This window comes from Syngnathus acus, chromosome 2, assembly GCF_901709675.1.
Source record: "Syngnathus acus chromosome 2, fSynAcu1.2, whole genome shotgun sequence".
Classification (NCBI taxonomy): Eukaryota; Metazoa; Chordata; class Actinopteri; order Syngnathiformes; family Syngnathidae; genus Syngnathus; species Syngnathus acus.
In genome coordinates this window covers 9335445-9356395 of record NC_051088.1, presented here as the reverse complement: position 1 = coordinate 9356395, position 20951 = coordinate 9335445, and the positions used below count along the sequence as shown (strand labels likewise).

General features: G+C 41.3%; 1 protein-coding gene across 15 annotated transcripts; it reads left to right on the top strand.

Annotated features, from left to right (window-relative positions):
* The first annotated feature begins 476 nt into the window (after positions 1-476).
* ralgapb (Ral GTPase activating protein non-catalytic subunit beta) lies at positions 477-20631 on the top strand. Of its 15 annotated transcripts, XM_037245988.1 has the most exons (34): positions 477-630; positions 2485-2706; positions 3253-3455; positions 3672-3838; positions 3987-4173; positions 4553-4684; positions 5186-5364; positions 5678-5746; positions 6107-6258; positions 6774-7002; positions 8254-8289; positions 9040-9241; positions 9408-9575; positions 9742-9856; positions 9945-10092; positions 10524-10588; positions 10680-10824; positions 11171-11224; positions 11860-11990; positions 12176-12358; positions 12467-12615; positions 12796-12983; positions 13076-13179; positions 13320-13475; positions 13561-13623; positions 14172-14381; positions 14514-14672; positions 14835-15000; positions 15077-15199; positions 15513-15649; positions 15726-15834; positions 15965-16043; positions 17057-17205; positions 17691-20631. In XM_037245988.1, the coding sequence occupies exons 2-34, from the start codon at positions 2530-2532 to the stop codon at positions 17882-17884; spliced, it is 4728 nt and encodes a 1575-aa protein (XP_037101883.1). In that variant the 5' UTR covers positions 477-630; positions 2485-2529; the 3' UTR covers positions 17885-20631. The 15 variants fall into 15 exon arrangements, with proteins under 15 accessions (XP_037101883.1, XP_037101898.1, XP_037101896.1 ...); XM_037245990.1 differs by lacking the exon at positions 477-630 and having other exon boundaries at positions 2530-2706; positions 11869-11990; XM_037245989.1 differs by lacking the exon at positions 477-630 and having other exon boundaries at positions 2530-2706; positions 13323-13475.
* The last annotated feature ends 320 nt before the right edge of the window (positions 20632-20951 follow it).

Here is a 20951-nt window from a genome sequence, read left to right as displayed (position 1 = left end):
CAAAATTGACACACCTAATTGTAAAAATAAATGATTATTTTATTAGGAAACCAAAGTGGAATTTATACATATGCACGTTTTGAATACATTATTTTATATCTTTTTTGGTCTAAAACGAACTTACATAATAATAGTGTTTCAAAGAACTTTATTTGTTTTAGTAATTTTTAAGTTCATGTTCAGTATTTTCTTGTTTTGTACCCAAAAATAAATGCTCGTTTGAATAATATACTCATGATTTTAATTAAAATACCAAAATAATCGTGATTAAAATATTTTTTTCATATTCGTATTCATATTCATATTTCATATGCCCCAGCAGTAAGGATACGAACGGCGTTTGGGGCATTTTCCCCTCGTCATGTATGGATCTATGTGAGTGCTTCGTTTTACGACGGAACGAAACCGTCGTAACACGAGGACCGTACGTACTTTGAGGCGAAATCCGCTGCTGTTTATTTAGCAACCAGTTGGAGGCGTCAGTATCACATCCTGTCTCCCGTGTCAAGCTGCACTATTCCAGTCTTGACATTGCGAAGATGGAGGCTATTAGGGTTTAAACCCAGGCAATAACCTGGAGCACAAACTGCGCATTTCGGAGACCTGCTATGACATCCCCATTTGGCCCAGGTAAAGTGAAAATACTCGTTGCGTATTAGGCAAACGAAAGCATTTCAGTTCCGTTTGCTTGCTGAGCACCGATGACAAGGCTAATGTCAACGATGGCGCTAACTCGGCAAAAGCTTGATTGCAAGTCGAATAAACTACAGCGTTGCTTTGGAATAACTGTAATGTTCTCTGCACTCGACTACATCTGCTCTTGTTTGTACCGTACCGCAGATGCCAAGCAGTGGCTATCGTGAGGGAGCTAATCTTACATATATGCGTTGTTCTCGCTAGCTAGCATCAACAAGCTAATGGTCCCGTTTCCTGGTTGAAATTCTGACCCGAAGCTTAGCATTCGCTGATCATTTCTTCCCGTTCATTGACACATTCGAGCATATCGGGACAATGTAACAATTATATATAGATATGAGACATGCCTTATGCGCCCCGGTTTACTGTCAAACTCCACCGAATGCACATCAGTTAGCATTTATTTCCTCAGCTCCGGCATGTATTTTTTTGTGTGTGCATAGAGTTAACCCATGAGCAAATGGTACTCTCTCTTTTCTATTTATCTTTTTTGTCATGCGCAACTGAATTGGTTCAACTTTGCATTTAACGAAATATTTGCAGCTAGCTAGTTATTGTGACCAATCATGGTAACATAAACTTATGACAGGCAACTGTGTACAGCACTGAGCCCCGCCAGAGTGTGCAATGTGCATTAAAATGGTCGTAGTGACTCTAATATGTTGGGTGTAATGCAAACTGATATGAAACGGGAAGACATTTTTTATTTGATTGGTAATGAGTGCATCAGTGCACGAACTGATGAATTGGTGGTCTCACTGTAGTTTGGACTGGTTCAGTCAAAAATCCAAAATCTGTATAAATCTGGTAAATGTTGTTTCTTTGCAGTTAATTTACTTGAATAGTTTTGGATAGCTTTTCCATGGCGTCACATGGTAAAAGCTACAATAACATTTTCTCCAAATGAATATAGCGTTCTTTGAGGACAATGGCACATATACAGTTCTGACAAGTTCCAAGAAATACAGACTTCTTGTGCTGTCTTATGCCTAGCACCTAATAGGGACGTACATCTCGCCCCAAAAGGACGACTTGATGCGTATCTTAATACATTGAGTGCGATACGATTCGAGGACGGTTTGACTTGTGGAATGATTGAATTTGGTTCAGTTTAGTGGGACTACAATTCAATTCAATATGGTTGTCAATGAGTTTCTTGTTGTTTTATGTTTTTATGTATAAAAGAATGAAACTATTTACTATGAAAGAAGATGTGTAAAATAAAATATGTAAATATTTTTCAAATAAAAGACGATTATTTCCAAGTAGAATAATTTGTTTCATTTCGATGCACGTGCATCTTTTAAATCTAAACAGATTTTCTACTTCAAATTCTTCTTTTTTTTTTCAGACCACTAGTCCTACGTATATTTAAAATGCAATGAATGTCCATTTTGTTTTCTTTACTCTTCTCAACATTTTATATAGAAAACAATAAAATGAATAAAAACTAAATACACATAACATTTTTAAAAAGTACCTAGTGGTACTAAACCAAGGCCAAACTATCAAATTACGGTTTTCTTTCTTTGGCCCCCACTTGTCTTTCCACTTTGCCTCCGTCATGTTGTTTACATTTGTGGTCCTCTAGCAGGGCTGTAAACAAGAACAAGAACATAAACATCTGCATGTGATGTACAAATGGTAGCGCAAAGTAGTAGCGTTAGTTTTGGTAGCTGCAGCTACATGGACCTTCAATCGTTGATCACGGTGTAGCAAGGGAGTTAGCTAAATATACCACGCATCAAAATAAAGCCCTTTTTTGAATTTTTGAACGTGTGTCCGCAGGTGTGAGTATGAGGTGCGAGTAGAAGAGCAGCAAACGCCGGCACCATGTACTCAGAGTGGCGCTCGCTGCAGCTGGTGGTGCAAAGCGACCAGGGCCACCTCAGTGTCCTGCATTCCTACCCCACCAATGTGGGCACCGAGGTGGCCAATGCTGTGGTCAAGCCGCTCTGCACGGCTGTCAGCCCTGTCGCCACCGAGAACATCCTCAAGACGGACAAGGAGGTGAGAGAGGCTTGTGCGCTGCGTCGGTTCGGAATGCCCCCGGGAAGTCTGCCATCTGTTAGATTAGAATCCCAAAACAACCGCTTTGGTAGAACTATCGATGCTTCGGTTGACGCATCGGATACATTTCACAGTGCAGCTTCAAAGGCAAACACAAACAACGCTTGTGGTAATACAAACACAACAGACGCTTTAAGGTTGTGCTTCACTTTGGTTTTCTTTAGAAACAATACAGTATATTGAAAATATCTGTCATCGTCATAAAACCGTTCCTGTCTGTGCGGGCAATGGTTTAATAACTAACTGACATACAAGTCTGAAAAAAACCCAATTAAACTTCTGTTGATAAGCAAAGTATAACTTATCAATTTTAATGATAGTTGGCAATTATAGAATACAAAGCTGTGCCTTGAGCTTCTTCCTAAAAGAAATATTTGTCTTTCAAGCAATAAAATAATTTGTGCACCTTGTATTGTTAAAACGTGCAAACAATACAATTCTAGAATAAACGTGCCCATTACAAATGGTAACTGTTTGGCTCCCAAGGTGAAATGGACCATGGAGGTGCTGTGTTACGGCCTCACCCTTCCCCTCGAGGGTGACACTGTCAAGCTGTGTGTTGATGTGTACACGGACTGGATGATGGCCCTGGTGTCACCCAGGGACTCCATGCCTCAGCCTGTGGTCAAAGAGCCAAATCTGTATGTGCAGACCATCCTGAAACATCTCCACAATGTCTTTGTGCCAAGGTACGTACGTCCCCAATATGCGTCTTGGACATTTTGGCATTCGCTGTTGATGTTTGGCTGGAGCCCGTTTTATGTATGACCTTTCGTGCACAACTGTTCAACAAAACTGATTCAAATTAATTTCAAGTAAGTTATGGGTACAAAATATTTTGTTTGATTATTGAAAGTTTGAAAGACTCCTTCCACATGCTGTAATCACATTGAATCGTCCTCCAGGCCTGACCAGCACAGCTTGAATCATATCAGGCTATGCCAGCAAGTCCTGACTGCTGTCCAAAAACTAGCACGAGAATCTCTTTGTATGGTGAGGGAGACCTGGGAGGTGCTGCTACTCTTCTTGCTTCGTATTAATGACACCTTGCTTGCTCCGCCCACCGTTGGAGGTAATTCCTGTACATCAATTGCAGACTCGATGAACGTACTCCCTATTCATGGGAGAGGCCTATCCGTTTTTAAGCATGAGGTTGCAGATTGAAAACCTAAGCTCGCATTGCCTTACTAACTACCACAACCTAACTTCTCGTTTACCAGTGGGCGTGGCAGAGAAACTAGCAGAAAAGTTAATGGCCGTGCTGTTTGAGGTGTGGCTTCTGGCGTGCGCCCGCTGCTTTCCCACGCCGCCATACTGGAAAACGGCGAAGGAGATGCTGGCCAACTGGAGACATCATCCACCAGTTGTAGAGCAGTGGAGCCGCGTAGCCTGTGCCCTCACCTCCAGGTTAGTAGTTAAGGACTAAGTGCTTTTGAGTGCTTAACATGTCGTACAAGGTCGTTTTGCAGTGATAAACAGTCACACTCACTCTGTGTTTGAAAAGAAGCTCTGTTGCTCCGTCGATTAAAAATTAAATAAGAAAACAATGAGCATGTTGGGACAGGTAATTGATATTTTGTGCTGTGCTATTTCCCAGGCTAACAGACTAGTAGTCATTAGTTCATTTGTTTTCTTTATTGGTTGGGTATTTTAAGGGGGGGGGGGTTGCAATATGTAGTTGTACAGTAATACTGTTTAGTAACAATGGCCATTGGAATAAAGGTTATTTGGTGTCCTCTACTTGAGTATTGTGTAAACAGTGTTCTGTTTGACATTCTCTGTTCAGACTTCTGCGCTTCACCCATGGGCCCGCCTTCCCAGCTTTTAAAGTTCCTGATGAGGATGCCAACCTGATCCCTTTAGAGATGGACAATGACTGTGTGGCACAGGCGTGGTATCGTTTTCTCCACATGCTCAGGTACATGAACTTCGCCCAATGCCAGAGCACGTGCTGCCCTTTCTCCGTTGAGCCTGTGTTTGTGTTGGGCGTGACTAGAGTTGTGGTGCTGTCGGGGTACTAAAAGCCTCCCATAACTACTCTATATAACAAAAAAATATTTGGGTTGGATACATGTGTTGATCCACTTGTTTCCAATAAGATCATTATCTGCACTGTGTGCTGAACTTTAAATTCTAGATTTTCAAACCTTCACCTATTTACATTATAATGTAATGCATTACATAATTAAATGATACAAGTCAAGAAATGTATTAAAATTCTCACATTGTGATGCCATAGAAAGCAGACCAGTCAAAACAAATACGCTTGTTTTCTTTTAAAGTTTCACTCTGTTTATTAAAAATAGTGTTACATGATGTACGTATTATAACTGTCCCATTTCTATCTAATCATGATTCATGTCTGTGGCTATGGCAGGGACATTTCCTGAAATAATTGCATCGCAATTTTTGTTCTTAGCAATCCAGTGGACCTGAGCAACCCGGCGATAGTGAGCACCACTCCCAAGTTCCAAGAACAATTTCTCAACTCCAGCAGCATCCCGCACGAGGTGGTTCTTCATCCCTGTCTCAAGCAACTGCCCCAGATTTTCTTCAGGGCCATGAGGGGGGTCAGCTGCCTTGTCGATGCCTTCCTTGGTAAGTAGATATGAATTTTCCAAATAGATCCACAGTGTTGTCCATAAGCTCACCAATTTTTGTTTTTTTAACATTTACATGTCCAACATCATAGTACATGCATGCAAGTAATATGAATATAATTGAAACTTAAACTATGTAACCTAACCAGGATAGGCAAAGTCTGCAAGAATTGCAAGGTTTCCTTTTTTTTTTTTTTTTTTTTTAATCGTACGTAATAGCAGTTCGTAATAGCTCTGCCGTGCGAAAAATCCCGATGTCAGTAAAATCATCAGAATCACATGTCAGTGTGTATTTTTTCTCTATACTGTAGGTGTCTCAGTTGAAAAGAGAGATGTGCGGGAGAGGGTGTTCTCTTTTTGTCCGGTGCTGCGTTCCCATGGTACAGACACCAGCTGCCGTGTTGTATAATATGACAAAAGTCAACTGTTCACTGGTGGTGATGAATTTAACAACTGGAGTTCAGACCACCTTGCAGGTGCATCTGTAACCCCTGCAAGGTCTCATTTGTGGGCAAGGAACAGTCAATCAGGATGAATATCAAGCACCTATGATTTGGTTCTAACCACTTGTCTCGCATGTTAACAAATTAATTCTGCCTAAAATCAACTCCCAGATTCTATTGTCATTTTGTCTCCTTCTCTCCTAACGGCAAAGAAAAAATGCTTTATTGTCACACTTGTCTTCCCAGCCCAGCTCTTCCAGAAAAGCAGTACCTCATTTGATCTTTCCGTCTCATCAGGCATATCCCGTCCTCGAGCTGACAGTGCCCCGCCCACCCCAGTCAACAGAATGAGCATGTCTCCACCTCCCTCCATTGCCAACACCACGCCCCCTCACAGCCGCAAACAGCGGCACACGGTTGTCACCAAAACCACAAGCAAGAGTTCTACTGTAAGTTCAACTCAGGCACCGTGTTATGTGATTGACTTTTAGATTTTTTTTTCTTGATCTTAATTGCACAGCCGTGTTAGTGGTTCACTTTTTTTTCGTTCGTGACAGTTTGTGAATGAGATATGGGAGGCTTTTTGGATGACCTCCGTCACTTATTAAAAAGGAACTTAAGTCACAAATTTTCTTTGCAGTAATAGGTTCTTTATGCCACCACAAGTCCCAACGTGGTATTCTGACGAATATTGTGTCAGACGAAGAATTAAGCAGATCAATACATACTTTCTCATCCAACTCGGGGAGTAGCCATTTTGACATCTGCTGTCACCTGAAAATGACATCAGACTGCTCTCAGGCTTGCATTGCAAAATGTCACAGTTCACCTGTTTTCTTGGTTTGGTCATGTGACCATCTTCAGAGGGGCAGTGGTGGATAAAACGCCAGCCTCCTGAGATGGCTGAAAATGTGTGGATTTGCCATCTGAATTCTTATTCATTCATTGAATATGACCAATGCAGGGTAGTGCGAGTCAACCACCAAAAGCATCGCAGCAGCAGCAACAGACATCTTCGTCACCGACCCTGCTGTCCAGCCCAAACCAGAGCAGTTGGGAGTCGCGGCCGCTCCCTGCTCCGGCGCGGCCAAAGGTCAACAGCATCCTCAACTTGTTTGGCCAATGGTTGTTCGACGCCGCCTTGGTGCACTGTAAACTCCACAGCGGCCTCAGCCGAGACCCCAGCATGACTGGTAAGGCATGAGACGAAACCCCACTCTTATCCTTTCCATTCCATGCATGGGCAGGTGGGTGTTTTGCTGCTGGCCAGTTAATCTGCCTCTTTTTGTGGTGTTTTTCTGTGGTTTTTGTGTCTTATTTTATTTAAACTGTATGTTGTTGGGGTGTTCTTGCCTTTTTCGTTTTCAGCCATTGACTTAGAAACCTTTTTGGGGCCTTTCTATGCGTGAAGGGTTTAGCTATAAAATAATCACCAGATTTTAATTCATTTACATCACCCAACAATGTAAACCTGACCACAATGAACCCTCGTTTTAGGTGGGGGATACCTTCCAGACCCATTTTCAATTTGTGAAAATAGGTGGTAGACATTTTTTATTTTTATTTAGTGTTATCTCTTCCACACTCTTTAAACACAGTTAAACTTATTGAGTTGTAGAATATTCCTCAGTACCTTGTCAACAGTTCTCTAAACAAGGCAAAGCGTAATTGCTTGAATCATTTTGTCACTCCCAGTTAACTTTTATTTTAAAACTGACACATGAAACAAAGCCGTAAACATTGTGTGAACACCAAAATGAACAATTGATAGTTTAACATGACAAGAGCAGGTATATATAGATATATTCATAGGGAACTTTTCTGCCTCTTATTTGTCGCATCTCTTCCAGTAGACCTCAGTGCTTGCCCACAATGTTACGCTACATCGTACTCATCCTTTGAAGTCGAGCAAAGCTAAGTTCTGACTTGCCTGTACTTTAAGATCGCATAGAGAACGATCGCCTAAAAATCTGCGATTATAGCAGGAGCACTAACGGTGAAATGCTAGACGGTGGACATAGTAGAGGTTATCTTGCACACAATGTGATGGATGCATGTTATGTACACATACATACGTGTGTGTGTATACTGTTGATATGTAAGGTGTTACATTTATTTAAATAGACGACACCTTGCAATCAATTGCGGCACTGTTTCCCTTCAGAGCGCAGTCGACTTTTGGGGGGGGTGCAGTATACTGTAACTCTAAGCGCACTGAGTGACAGTATGCATGGTTGTTTTTATTGGTCCCTCGCTTTCGTCGGCGCTTTCTCTTTGTGGAGTGTCCTGTCTACGCTTCGCCAGTGTCTGATTATAGTGAGTCAGTTGTATTTGTCATTTGTCGAGGACAGCAACAACAACAACAACAAAACCTCAATTCATGCCTGAAATGAATTGGCTGTGCTTTGATTTTGTCTCTCTCCACTATTTCTGTTATCTTGCAGCCTCTTTTATCCAAATTCTCCTTTCTTATAAATCTTGTAAGTAGGAACAGCAGCTTTGTTTTCCCTCACTTGATTTGCGTTTCTTGACCAATCTTCCTGTTTTTGAGTTGAGTTGCCCCATGATCATTGCCATTACGTGCCATCGTTTTATGTTTTCACTCTTCATTCTCCCGCTAAAACAAACCAAAACAACTCCATCAGTGTTATCTCAGCGTCTTCTGGAGGTGACGGAAAGAGTTTCATCAACTGACAACTTATCTCGACCATAACGTTGCCAGTCTGTTTGATTTATTTTTTTCCATTCGGCCACTCTAATCCTTCCTATTTGGCTTCAGCTCATCTCAAGTTCAGCTTCATTTTGTTTTGTCAGTTTGACTTGAGCTCTGGTTTTACTGGTTTGGTTCCTCAATGCATGAAGTGAATGATCTGTACCCTGAGTGGTAGTCATTTAATTACAAAAGCCAGAAAGCTGACACAGGGATTTTGTTTTGTGGTCTTGAGACTTTACTCGCTCATGTTTTATGTCCCTGGACGGCAAACTCTTTGTGTCAGAATTCCCTCTGTTGTATGCTCTGGAATTATGTGAGTGTGTGGATTGTCATGGATGTATTAAGTTTATTTGGATGTGATAGCAATTTTGTTTTCTTTTGATGGTGTTCTTTATTTTTTTTGGTGCTAACATTTAAGTTTGCCTGTACAGTATGTGCATGAGCACTAGTCACGTTCATGAAAAAGCCACCTTGCAATTCAGGTTGCTTTCATTCTGTCTTTTCCCACCCTATACAGCAATAGCTACGCAAGTAGGACTGGAGCTGAGAAGGAAAGGTTCCCAAATGTCCAGCGACTCAATGGTGTCCAATCCCATGTTTGATGCAAACGAGTTTCCGGAGAGCTATGAGGCAGGCCGGGCTGAGGCCTGTGGTACTCTCTGCCGCATCTTCTGTAGCAAGAAAACCAGTGAAGAAATTCTGCCTGTTTACCTCTCCAGGTAACATTTTCAGACTGCTTTGTAGTGGGGAATATTTCCACATCAGACGCTTATTTATTGATTTCAGTACTGTGCCCATCCCTACTTAAAGGAACAGAGTTGAAGCTCATGAATTTTATTTCAACTGTTTGCACAGTATTGAGAATTCTGTTCTCCTCACCAACAGGTTCTACATGGTGCTGATTCAAGGTCTCCAGATCTCTGATTTCATCTGTAGACCTGTCCTGGCCTCCATCATTCTTAATTCTTCCTCTCTCTTCTGCACTGACCTGAAGGGCATCAATGTGGTTGTGCCATACTTCATAGCGGCTTTGGAGACTATTGTACCAGACAGGTCAGGCTCGTAGCATGGTGCTTGTAGGCTGATCATAACCTGAATTATGTTTCGCCATGATTTTTTTTTCTTCTTGGCATAATTCATTTTCAAGAATCTTTCCACTGGTAAATTTGGGATATCACTTGAAGTTTCTTGAAGTCTGCCTGCTGTGGTCATTTGTTAGGGAGCTGTCCAAATTCAAGATGTATGTAAATCCCACCGATCTGAGGAGAGCCTCCATTAATATTCTGCTGGCAATGCTGCCACTGCCTCATCACTTTGGCAACATCAAATCGGAGGTAAATTGTAGCTTTTATTCATTCCCGAAGCTTTTTGGAGGCCAATCTTCTGCACAGTACATTCACTTCAGATGGTGTCTTTTTAAAGGTTCTTTTGGAGGGCAAGTTTAACGAGGAAGACGGATCGCCGCACGACCAGCCTGTGTCTTTTTTGTCCCTGAGGCTGCGTCTCGTCAATGTTTTGATCGGAGCCCTGCAGACAGAGACCGACCCTGCCAACACACAGCTCATCTTGGGTATCTGCTGCTATATATTTTTCTTTACTTCAAAGTAGGTGCCCCAAAATGCTTGAAATCAATTTAACACATCATTTCGAACAATAAAAAAGGCAGATGCAATTTTCAAATGAACAGAAATATTCAATAGTCTTAAGTATGGGATAAAGTGTTTAGATATTTTATTTCTAATCCAACTAAATTATTACAGTATAGCATAGTGCTCAATATAAATAACTATGATTTGTTAGAAAACCTTATGTTTATATTTAAAAATCATTAATTGTAAGAATTGAACGATTGTACTTTATTCTAAGCCTTCATCTAAGTCTTATTAAATTGTTCTTCTCTTTTACTGTGAATTGTAATCATCCAAACCAACATTCATTATCCAAACCAGTGTTCCTTTAGTAATTTTAATGTTGTCGTTTTCATCTGTTCTCCCTTCTCAGGTGCAATGCTAAATATTGTTCAAGACTCTGCACTGTTGGAGTCCATAGGCACACAGACTGAAACAGTAGGTCTTGTTTGTTTGTTTTAAAAACTTATTACAAAGCAGTATACGTGTGCTGGAGCAGGCTTCTAATCCTCTTCTTTAATGTTGCTAGGGAAGCATAGATGGCAGTCACGTGACAGTGAGAAACCAGAGTCATAGCAGAAATAACAGTGGCATTAGCTTCAGCAGTGGGGGCAGCACGGAGGCAACCAGCCCAGATTGTGAACGTCCTGCCCAAGCACTCCTTCGAGACTATGGTAGGAGATGTCAATTCATGAAAAAATCGCTTTTATTCTTCTTTTGTTTAGTTTATAGTATTACAGTGCTCCCTCGATCATCGAAGAGAGTTGTGTCCCTGACCTGTTGGGTGTATGTAAAAGATTTAACACATAGAGAGACGTATAATTTCTGCTTTAAAGTACCCCTCCAACACCATTAAATCACACTTTAACCTACTAAAACACATTTTAGACACATTTGAGAACACAAAAAAAATTTGAACGCATCTTGGCCTCGCACTGCTGGGTGAGTGTGAGCATTGTTAGATGTCGTCTTTGCCTAGAATTTGAAATGTACTAATTGAACATTTTTACTTCTTTATAGCTAACGTGGTTAAAGTGGTATGCAGAGTTAAGAGCCGTTGGATAAAATATCTTTGTAGGTGAATTTGCTGTGATGCTGTGCTAACTGTTTTTGCCACAAGAAATGAAGTCTCTGAGATGATTTTTTTCACCCCTCTCCTGCCAAACATATTGTTATCCTTTTCAAATGTACTGTAGGGCTGAGCAATGTTTGCAACGTGCATTTCTGAGATTGAATGTAACAAACTACTAATCTGCTGCTGATATGACATTTAATAGTACTTGGGGTCAAATTTAACATTAGCCCTGCACTCAATTTTTGTACTTCCCCTGTTTGAGCATGATTTTGTGATAGTTTACCCAACAAAAAAAATTGTTCATAGAGTACAGTCAAACCTATGGAGCACCAACACTTATTTGAATGCATCACATACTGTGTGTACAATCCAGTTATTTGGGACATCAGACATGATTGTGGGGGGAAAACAGCAAGAAGAATTGAATGAAGTCAAATGTCAGCATTGCCCTGCCCTTTTTGTACCAATTACATCGAGGCTTGAATATGTGGGAAATCTTCTCAAACTGTGCTTCCTTTCCCTCACCCATTTTTTTCCTTCAATCTATCGATGTAAGGCACATCTTTAACTCCATGAAATGTGGTGTTTTCTATGCTGTGCTCTATTTGGTATTTCGGGCTGTTATATGTTTTAGCTCTTCCAGATACAGCGGCAGGCCTGTTGGTGCGTAGCATCCACCTGGTCACTCAGAGGCTCAATTCCCAATGGAGGCAAGACATGAGCATTTCACTAGCTGCCCTGGAACTCCTGGCTGGCCTTGCCAAGGTAATGCCTCATTGTCCAAACCCCACACACAAATGTAGTTTAGTTCCTTATACCATATGTATGAAGAAAAAAAAAGTAAAAGGTGTATTGTATCCTTTCCCTAGAAAAAGATTTATAAAGAACCACTAGAAAACCACTTCCAAACTCGCTTAAGCACACTTGCAATCATTTTGTCTTCTGTTTAGGTCAAGGTGGGGGTTGACTCCGCGGATCGTAAACGGGCCGTCAGCTCTATATGCGGGTACATTGTGTACCAGTGTAGCCGTCCAGCTCCTCTTCAGTCCAGGGACCTTCACTCCATGATTGTAGCTGCCTTCCAGTTTCTTTGTGTGTGGCTCACTGAGCACCCTGACATGCTGGATGAAAAGGTGCATTTTAAATGGAACAAACAAAATAATTACTTGATCAGACATGAAATTAGAAATGTACCGTGTACTAGCTCACCTTTAATATCATGTAACCTTGTTTTGGATAAGGATTGTCTGGTTGAAGTATTGGAGATAGTGGAGCTGGGAATTTCTGGCAGCAAGTCCCGTCAGGAACAGGAAGTGCGACACAAAGGGGAGAAGGAACACAACCCCGCTTCAATGAGGGTGAAAGATGCAGCTGAGGCCACGCTATCATGGTGAGATGCAATCAAAAAGCATCAGAGTTGACATTTTGTCTTATGTTGTTGTATTCGTAGGGAAAAATCTTTTAATATTGTGCAGCTGTGCATATGGTCTGGAAATGTGAAAATATCCCTGCCCGTTTTATCGTCATATACCACAACCCCAAAACTCTTGTTTTGCTTGTTTGGCTTCAGTATCATGCAGGTCCTGGGAGCTTTCCCCTCTCCGAGTGGGCCTGCGTCCACTTGCAGTCTGCTCAACGAAGACACCCTAATTCGCTACGCACGACTCAGCGCCACCGGGGCCAGTAACTTCCGCTACTTTGTCTTGGACAACTCGGTTATTCTTGCCATGTTGGAGCAACCTCTCGGCAATGAGCAGAGTCAGCCATTGAGTATTTCTCTTCACCTTTGATTTTTCTAAGAACCGCTCTTGTTAAATAGGCTGTGGTGTTTCTCTCTCACTCTGTGACAGACCCCAGCCCGTCTGTTACAATTCTGATCCGAGGGACGGCAGGCAGGCATGCATGGACCATGCAGCTCTTCCACCAGCCCAGAGGTGCTCGGGCCAGTCAAAGGGTGAGATCACACAGAAGATTGCTGCATTTTGAAAGAAAATAAAAAATCACAATTATATTTGATTATTTTTCCCAAATTGTTCAGTCAGACTGACGACCCCAGTGGTCTTCATTACCCCTCTCCCTCTCCTCCTTCCACAGCAGGTATTTGTTCCCGAGGGCCGTCCAACACCAAACAACGATGTCGGGATCAAATACAACGTCAAGCAGAGGCCGTTCCCTGAGGAGGTGGACAAGATCCCCCTTGTTAAAGCCGACGTTAGCATTCCTGACCTGGATGACATTGTTAGCAAAGAGGTGAGAGAGGTTTCTGTCATTTGTCTTGTCCTCCTCTTGGCTTGTTACATCTAATTGCTGAATGACGTTTTGTTACTAAACTCAGGAGTGTTGTATTGATTGGCAGGAAGATCTGAGTGCTACAGATATGCCGAGTTATTTTCAACACGTGAGTTAATGAAGATTTAATGGGTGGCGGCAGGAAAGAAAAGCTTGAAATGTTTGTATCTGGTTACATGGAAAATTAGGTGGTGCTCTTGTTTTTTTTTTTTCATCTTTTCAATTCCTGAGACTCGATGCACTGAAACGATTCAAGAAAACAGCCATAACGGTTTCAACCAACGTGTGTCAGGAAAGGTGCCTGGTAGAATTCGATCATGCTGAACATTGACAAATTGGCAATTTAAACATTGTACAAGTTGCAAATGTTTTGCCAAGGTCTCCATGCAACACGGGCCAATTGTTGGGTTACAGTATTCCAAACCCTAATTGGTTAATTTTGCCATTTCCACTCATGTCCCATTCCTGGTGTAAACATAAATGTGTCCTCTGATTAATCTATTTGAAATGCTATTACAATGAAGTCATAACCACTTTTGGCTTTTAACATTTCAACGCTGGGAAAATAGATGTCTGTCTTGGGAATGTGGTTTGTGCATTTAGACATTGTCCACCCCATCTCATTTTGACATGTTTCCACTTATCCTCTTCATTCAGCTGGAAGTTCAACACGACAAGCTTCGCATTCTGATGACCAAGCAAATAGATTATGAGAATACGTTGGAGCGGCACGGTGATGACATCTGGAAGTCCAAGCCTTTCCCTGACCCACAGATAGACTGCAAACCTCCTCCGCCTTCGCAGGAGTTCCAGACAGCTCGCCTCTTCCTCTCCCACTTTGGTTTTCTTTCTCTGGAGGCGCTCAAGGTCTGTCAACAATTCTGCTCCTTGAGCTAAGTAGGGGCACGATATAGTTGCTCACTTTTAGCTCAATGCTATGCTTATGTGATTGTTACGAGATTCTTACTTGACCTACGTACATTGGTGACTTACTGACAGGAGCCCAACAACAGTCGTCTACCTCCTCATCTGATCGGCTTGGAGTCATCCTTGCCGGGATTCTTTGATGACATCAACTACCTAGACCTGCTCCCCTGCCGCCCATTTGACACAGTCTTTGTTTTCTACATGAGGGCTGGACAGAAGAGCAGCCACGAGGTGAGGAAAACTAATTACAAAATGTCATTTTTATAGCAGTCCCAGGATCACTTTTACGGTGTGAGAGAGTCAACTTTTTTTCCTTAGTCAAATGTTACTTGAGCAATGGATGCTGTAACCAATAAGTCTCAAGTCAAATCTGTTCTTGTGCTGTCTTTTCAGATCCTGAGGAATGTGGAATCATCCGCTAGCGTTCAGCCCCACTTTTTGGAGTTTCTTCTGTCCTTAGGCTGGCCTGTGGACGTAGGAAGTCACCCAGGGTGGACAGGACACCTCGATACGAGCTGGTCCCTCAACTCGTGCTCCGACAATGACGTACAACAGACTGGTAAGTGAATCAAACGGGGACAACTTGTCAACTTCAGTGATATGAAGAAATTTGAGGTGGTCTCTTTCTTTTACAGAAGAAGCAGCTACTCCCGAGGACACGGGAGGTGCAGTGTTCAACGGGGAAAAGAAAGTTTTGTACTACGCAGATGCTCTGACTGAAATTGCCTTTGTTGTCCCGTCGCTAATGGAACATTCTGGTTAGTATTTTTTTTTTTTTTTTTTTTATCAATGATAACTTGAAGGATCTCACTGTAAATGTATGAAATCAAAGTCACATGAACACATTTCAGAAAATTTGTGTTTTTCTGTTTACCTTTCTGTTTAAAGATGTACTTTATAATGTTTCCATTCCCACAATTTTAAACAGTTCTCGGGTTGTCTTAATATTTCTGTGACATGGGTTCATTAAAAATACCCGAAGGATCAAGAATCACAATACATTTTACACCCAGTTTGGAGCCTCATTGAAGTGAAATAAGGGTGGTCTACAAAACTGTTTTATCTTTACAGAGGAGTCATCGGTCCACAGTGACTGCACACTGGAGGCCGACACCAACATGGACCTTATGCCCAGTATACTCAAACAGCCGAATCTCACACTGGAGTTGTTCCCTAATCACTCGGACAACCTGGAGTCTGTCAAAAAGGTGACGTTTGATTTATTGGGCAATATTTTGACAGGACAGTTTAATTTAAGTTATGTCTTTGTGTGATTTTCTATAGCTGAGTCCTTTGGTGAAGACCAAGAGGTCTTCAAGCGGAAAATCGTTCCCACCACTGGGCCCAGAGACAAAGGTGTTTGTCGTCTGGGTGGAACGATTCGATGATATCGGTAGGCATGTTTGTACTGGAACTCGCTAGCAATTCCACTCAGTGGTTAGCACTATATATATTGTGTTACAAAAGTGTTTGTTTGTGTGGTCTTAAATGGTTTCTTGAAAAAGTGTTGTTTGTGTTTGTAGAAAATTTCCCATTGTCTGATCTTCTTGGTGAAACCAGCACAGGTTTAGAAGCAAGCATGAGCAACAGCACCTCCTGCAGGTACTCTAAACATGATATTACTCAAGTAGACCCTCCTAACCTAACTGTACCGCCAGAGTGCTACAGTAATTTTTTTTTTTTTTCATTTTATTTTATTTTTTTGTTTTTGGCCCCGACTTAGCCAGTACTGCCATTGACTGACCCTGTATGTCCATGATAGAATACAATGAGTTTCAAAGATTATTTCACATTTTTGTTTTTATAGCATTTTATTTATACATTTGTTAATTTATTTATAATTTATACTGTCTCAGTCAGGCCCGCGCCAGTGAACATGGGATACAGTCAACGTTATTGCCCCGAGCCACTGCTAATGTAGAATAACCCTGTCCTCAACTTTGATGCAAAATTGAAAGTGTTGTTACAAAAAATAAAAAACTCTGCAAAGTGTTGCTATAAAACAGGAATTGGAACATGCAGCATATGCAAAGGCTTGCTAAGAAAAGGAACTGTGGCAAACACGTGACTCCAGTTAAGAGTGAAAATGGCTTCCAGCAAAGTTCAATACACTCACCTTTGAATGAAAGTTGCTGCTAGAAGACTGATGCTAAAATGGAAACCTTTTGCTCCCATTTTCCCAATAAATTATTAGAAGTGCCATTCAACGTCAATAACAAACTGTTCTAATTTAATGGCACCATATATTAATAATTTGGAAATTCCTTTATATTTATTATGTTCACATTCTAAAGTGTTTAACTGTATTCCTGCACACGGAGTCCTCGGCAGCATGCGTTAGAATACGTCATCTATCATACAAGAGGGCAATTTCAGTTACCGCTAGGCTTTCTGTTTTTAATTTGATGGGTTTATATTCGTGACCGAGTGTTTTTCACACAGTATTTGTGATAGTTATTACTTGACTGATGCATTAGTGAAAGGCTAACGCTAAGAAGGGTTACGTCAGCACTTTAGCAGCGAAACTGTTATAAATTGAGGATGCTCGATATCATTAAGACAAATTCTGCATTTTATGTGCAATATCATCGCTATAAATGTTGCTCCTGCTTCAGATCAGGGTTACTCGAGAAGGACGTTCCACTGATCTTCATCCATCCTCTCAAGACGGGCCTCTTTCGGATCCGACTGCATGGCGCTGTGGGCAAATTTAGTATGGTGATCCCTCTGGTGGATGGCATGGTGGTCAGCCGCAGGGCGCTAGGTAGTAGCCTCCATTTTCTATTTCTGTTCTTAGTACTTTAATGAGCTTTATTTTTTAGGACTTTAACAAAGTGTACTCATTTTGTGAAATTTCATCACATTACTAAAAATACTTTATTGCGTCATGATTGGATTAGAACCAGCACCTAGTACCACTTAAAAATAAACAAAAATTTATATCTATATAAAATACTCGCCATCATTACCCGCATTCAAATACAGTAACATAGTAGGCCCAAATGTTCATCAAATGTGAGAAATAGGTTTTACGCCACATCAATCCATCTATCTTTTACGGCTTATCCGGAGTCTGGTTGCAGGTGCAGCAGGTTAAGCAGGGAAGCCCAGACTTCCCTCTCCAACTGAACTGCACTTACTCAGACCACACAAACTAGAACAATTGCAATTTCTGGCACGATACTGCAGACGGTAGCAATAGGAGTACTAAACAAAACCTTCACTTAACCATTGCGTCCTTCCCGGCAGGCTTTCTGGTGCGCCAAACCATCATCAACGTGTGCCGACGAAAACGCCTAGAAAGTGACTCGTACAACCCGCCGCACGTGAGGCGGAAGCAAAGAATCACGGAGATTGTGCAGCGTTATCGCAACAAGCAACTGGAGCCTGAATTTTACACCTCCCTCTTCCATGAGGTGGGAGAAGGGAAGCCTCACCTCTAACACAGTCCCTGCCCTGCCCTGTCTTAACACTGGCTCACAAGTGCACACATATACACATTAACACACATGACACACACATATGTATGCTATATGTGCATAAGTCATCCACAACACAGAATCTTTATATTTATACTGTTCAACTTTCTTATTTATATGAATCCATATATCAACACTGTCTAACTTGAGAGTGAAGTGTGAGATAAAGGCTTCATTTCGAGGTCACAACAGTTCATTGATGGTGTGAACGGCCATGACTGTCATTTCATTCGGAGGCCGTTTACATGTGACTTTATTTTTTATTTTTAACTGAACAGACACGGCAATGTTTTGTTGTTTGAGCCCGAAAAGATAGCACTAATGTAACTAAAGTCTTGGCATAATCCCACTTACCATTTCAGTGTGAAAATGGTGGTCCGTGAAATGAGAGGACATACACGTTTGTTTGTGTGCTGCTGGGTGGGCATTCACAAGTATGTGATTCATGCTCGGGGTGGGAATCACACTTCCTCAAGATACAATCTATTGCCAGTGGTAGTGATTGTGTAAAAATACAGTGATTTTTCTTATATCGCAAGAAAACCGATCACTATCTATAAGGCACGTGGAGTTATGATGTAAGTGTGTCAGTACAGTATAGAGCGATAATGATCGTTTGCCCCACAATAAAAATACAGGTTGCAAAGATCTGTAAAAATTTTGGAAAGTATTGTAATATGCATGCCAGGCCACTAGTCAGCAGTGTTGCTTCATTCCACCCTTGGTTTAGCAGCCATGTCCTTCATTTTTACAAACTACCATTTCTCTTTCTAATGCTACAGTGTTAACAAACATCCACTTTTTTCCCACACCTCCTATAGCTTTACAGCGTTTTGCATTTCCAGGCTCAAAAACAAAAACTCACCCCACCCTCCCCCAAACATTTGAAACTGAAACAGTAAAATGCCCTTTCGATTTCTGCTTTTGCAACAATTTGTTCTCATGCGCAACTGCAATACAAAAACGTAACGGGCATCCTAGAAATGTTCTTTCCGCTTGCCACGTTGTGGTTTTCTTGTGGCCCCCACGCACTTGTCCCAACACACATTTCCAAAGACAGGTGGTGGACTCTTCGCCAAGGTGGAAACATGAAATGTTTCCGAATCTGCTGATACGGCATTTCATCAACACACTAAAGTCTTCCTTGTGCACACCGGTGGCCATGGCAGCAGCTCACTTGCACACATATTGGTTTTGAATGATTGTTTTTAATGGGTGGCGGTGGTTTACTTTTATTATATGGAAGTCGTTTTATACTTGCCTAAACCGGCCCGGCTCTCAAGCCACTGCTGGGTGCCTGTGCTTCTTGCGTGTGTGTATGCTTCTCTAGCCAGTCAAACCAACCTAGATAAGCGTGCCCCCCCCCCCCCCCCACCCCCCAAACGCTCCATCAGAGGCATTTAAAGATAACACTGTCACTTTAAAGAATGAAATCATACAATCCCGTCTGTGATGCTTGCCTGTCGTGATCAGAGTTCAGTGCAAAGATATATACTGTCTCTTAGTTTTATTAAGGAGTTTTAATGAGATAAAGTCCGAGTATTACTAGAGAAAAAATATCTTGCCACTTAACTCCTAATAGTAGGACACAAGTCACAATTGTACAATATTTTTCCTATCTAAGAATGGTATGTGAAGCCGTGGCCTTCTGAGGATCATGGCAACTTTCCCAAGCAATGAAATGGTGCGTTTGTAACGAGGACGCAAAGGCACGCTATTACCCAAAGATGACGTGGACGGTCAGAGAGAGAGCGACACCTCTAAATGTTGCGTTCACAGTTTGGAGGGAATTCTGGAATTCACTAGTTATAATTCATTCTTGTAACAATAACAATATCTGAAGAAATATGACTTAGAACCCTTTATGCATTTCACGGAAGTCCCTAAAATGAACCACAGCAGTTTGTGTGTCATGCTTTGGCGATTAATTTATTGGCTCAAGCATTACAGCGTTATTTCTATACATATCAAAACGTCTGGCTGCATAGATCTAATTTTTTACATTCTAAGTAAAGACAAGTGTGCAGTTTTGTCCACACGTTAACTCCCACAATTGTTTTGTGTTCAGTCACTGTAATTTTGGTTCAAGGCCCCTCTCACTGCCTTGACTGTAACAAATGTGATCTTATTTATCACAAACGTGGAACAAGGCGAGTCTATTTTGTTCTGTTTGGAAAGTCTTAATGCACTGAGCACATTCTATGTTTATTTTCTTAATCCCTATTGGTTACCTGAACATTTCGCTGGCTTTTTTTTTTTTTTTTTTTTGTACCTTTTTTGAGCAAGTGTCTATTTGCAAAGAAACCCCTGCTGAAGAAAGAGTTTTATGGCGTGAAAATGTAAATGAAGTGGCGCCATGGACTTTTTAACTTATCTAATTGTTTGTGACTCACTTTTTACTACGGTGCTTTATGCACATGCCTTTTATGGGAAGGAGAAAAATACCCTTTTAAATCTGCTCGGAGGAAAGCCCACAAACAATCGAGATGTCCCAACTTGTATCCTGTTCTTCACTGGTTGATCGTATTTAAGGACTTTTACCATGTACAGACACGATGAAGGATGAATTGTAAATATACTATAGCAGAAGGCATTTACAAGTTGTCTGTTGCATTCCTCACTTCAGGTGGGGAGACGGGTTGTGTATGTTTTTGTGTGGGAGAAGTGCCGAATGTAACATGCACCCATTAAAGCTATTATTGATATTTTCATTGCTGCCATGCTGGTTTTTATATACTCCTTGAAAATAAAGTGAACTCTCAGTTTTACAAAAAGTGTGTGTGTGTGTGTGAGCGACGAATGTGTAGGCAAGAAAGTTGTAAAATACTAACATTGTATTATTTTTACAATTTTTCTTACTATTTTTCCACCACCATTTCTAACCTTGAAACGTGGTCGAAAGTATGTTTATAATACATTAAGTTCAAATGTTTGTTTTGAAAAAGGACCTATTGTGTTTTTATATGAAGATTGTTAGCAGGTTTTGAGGTTTCTGGCAGTTACAGTTGTCAGTTGATAAAAGTGAGAGTGA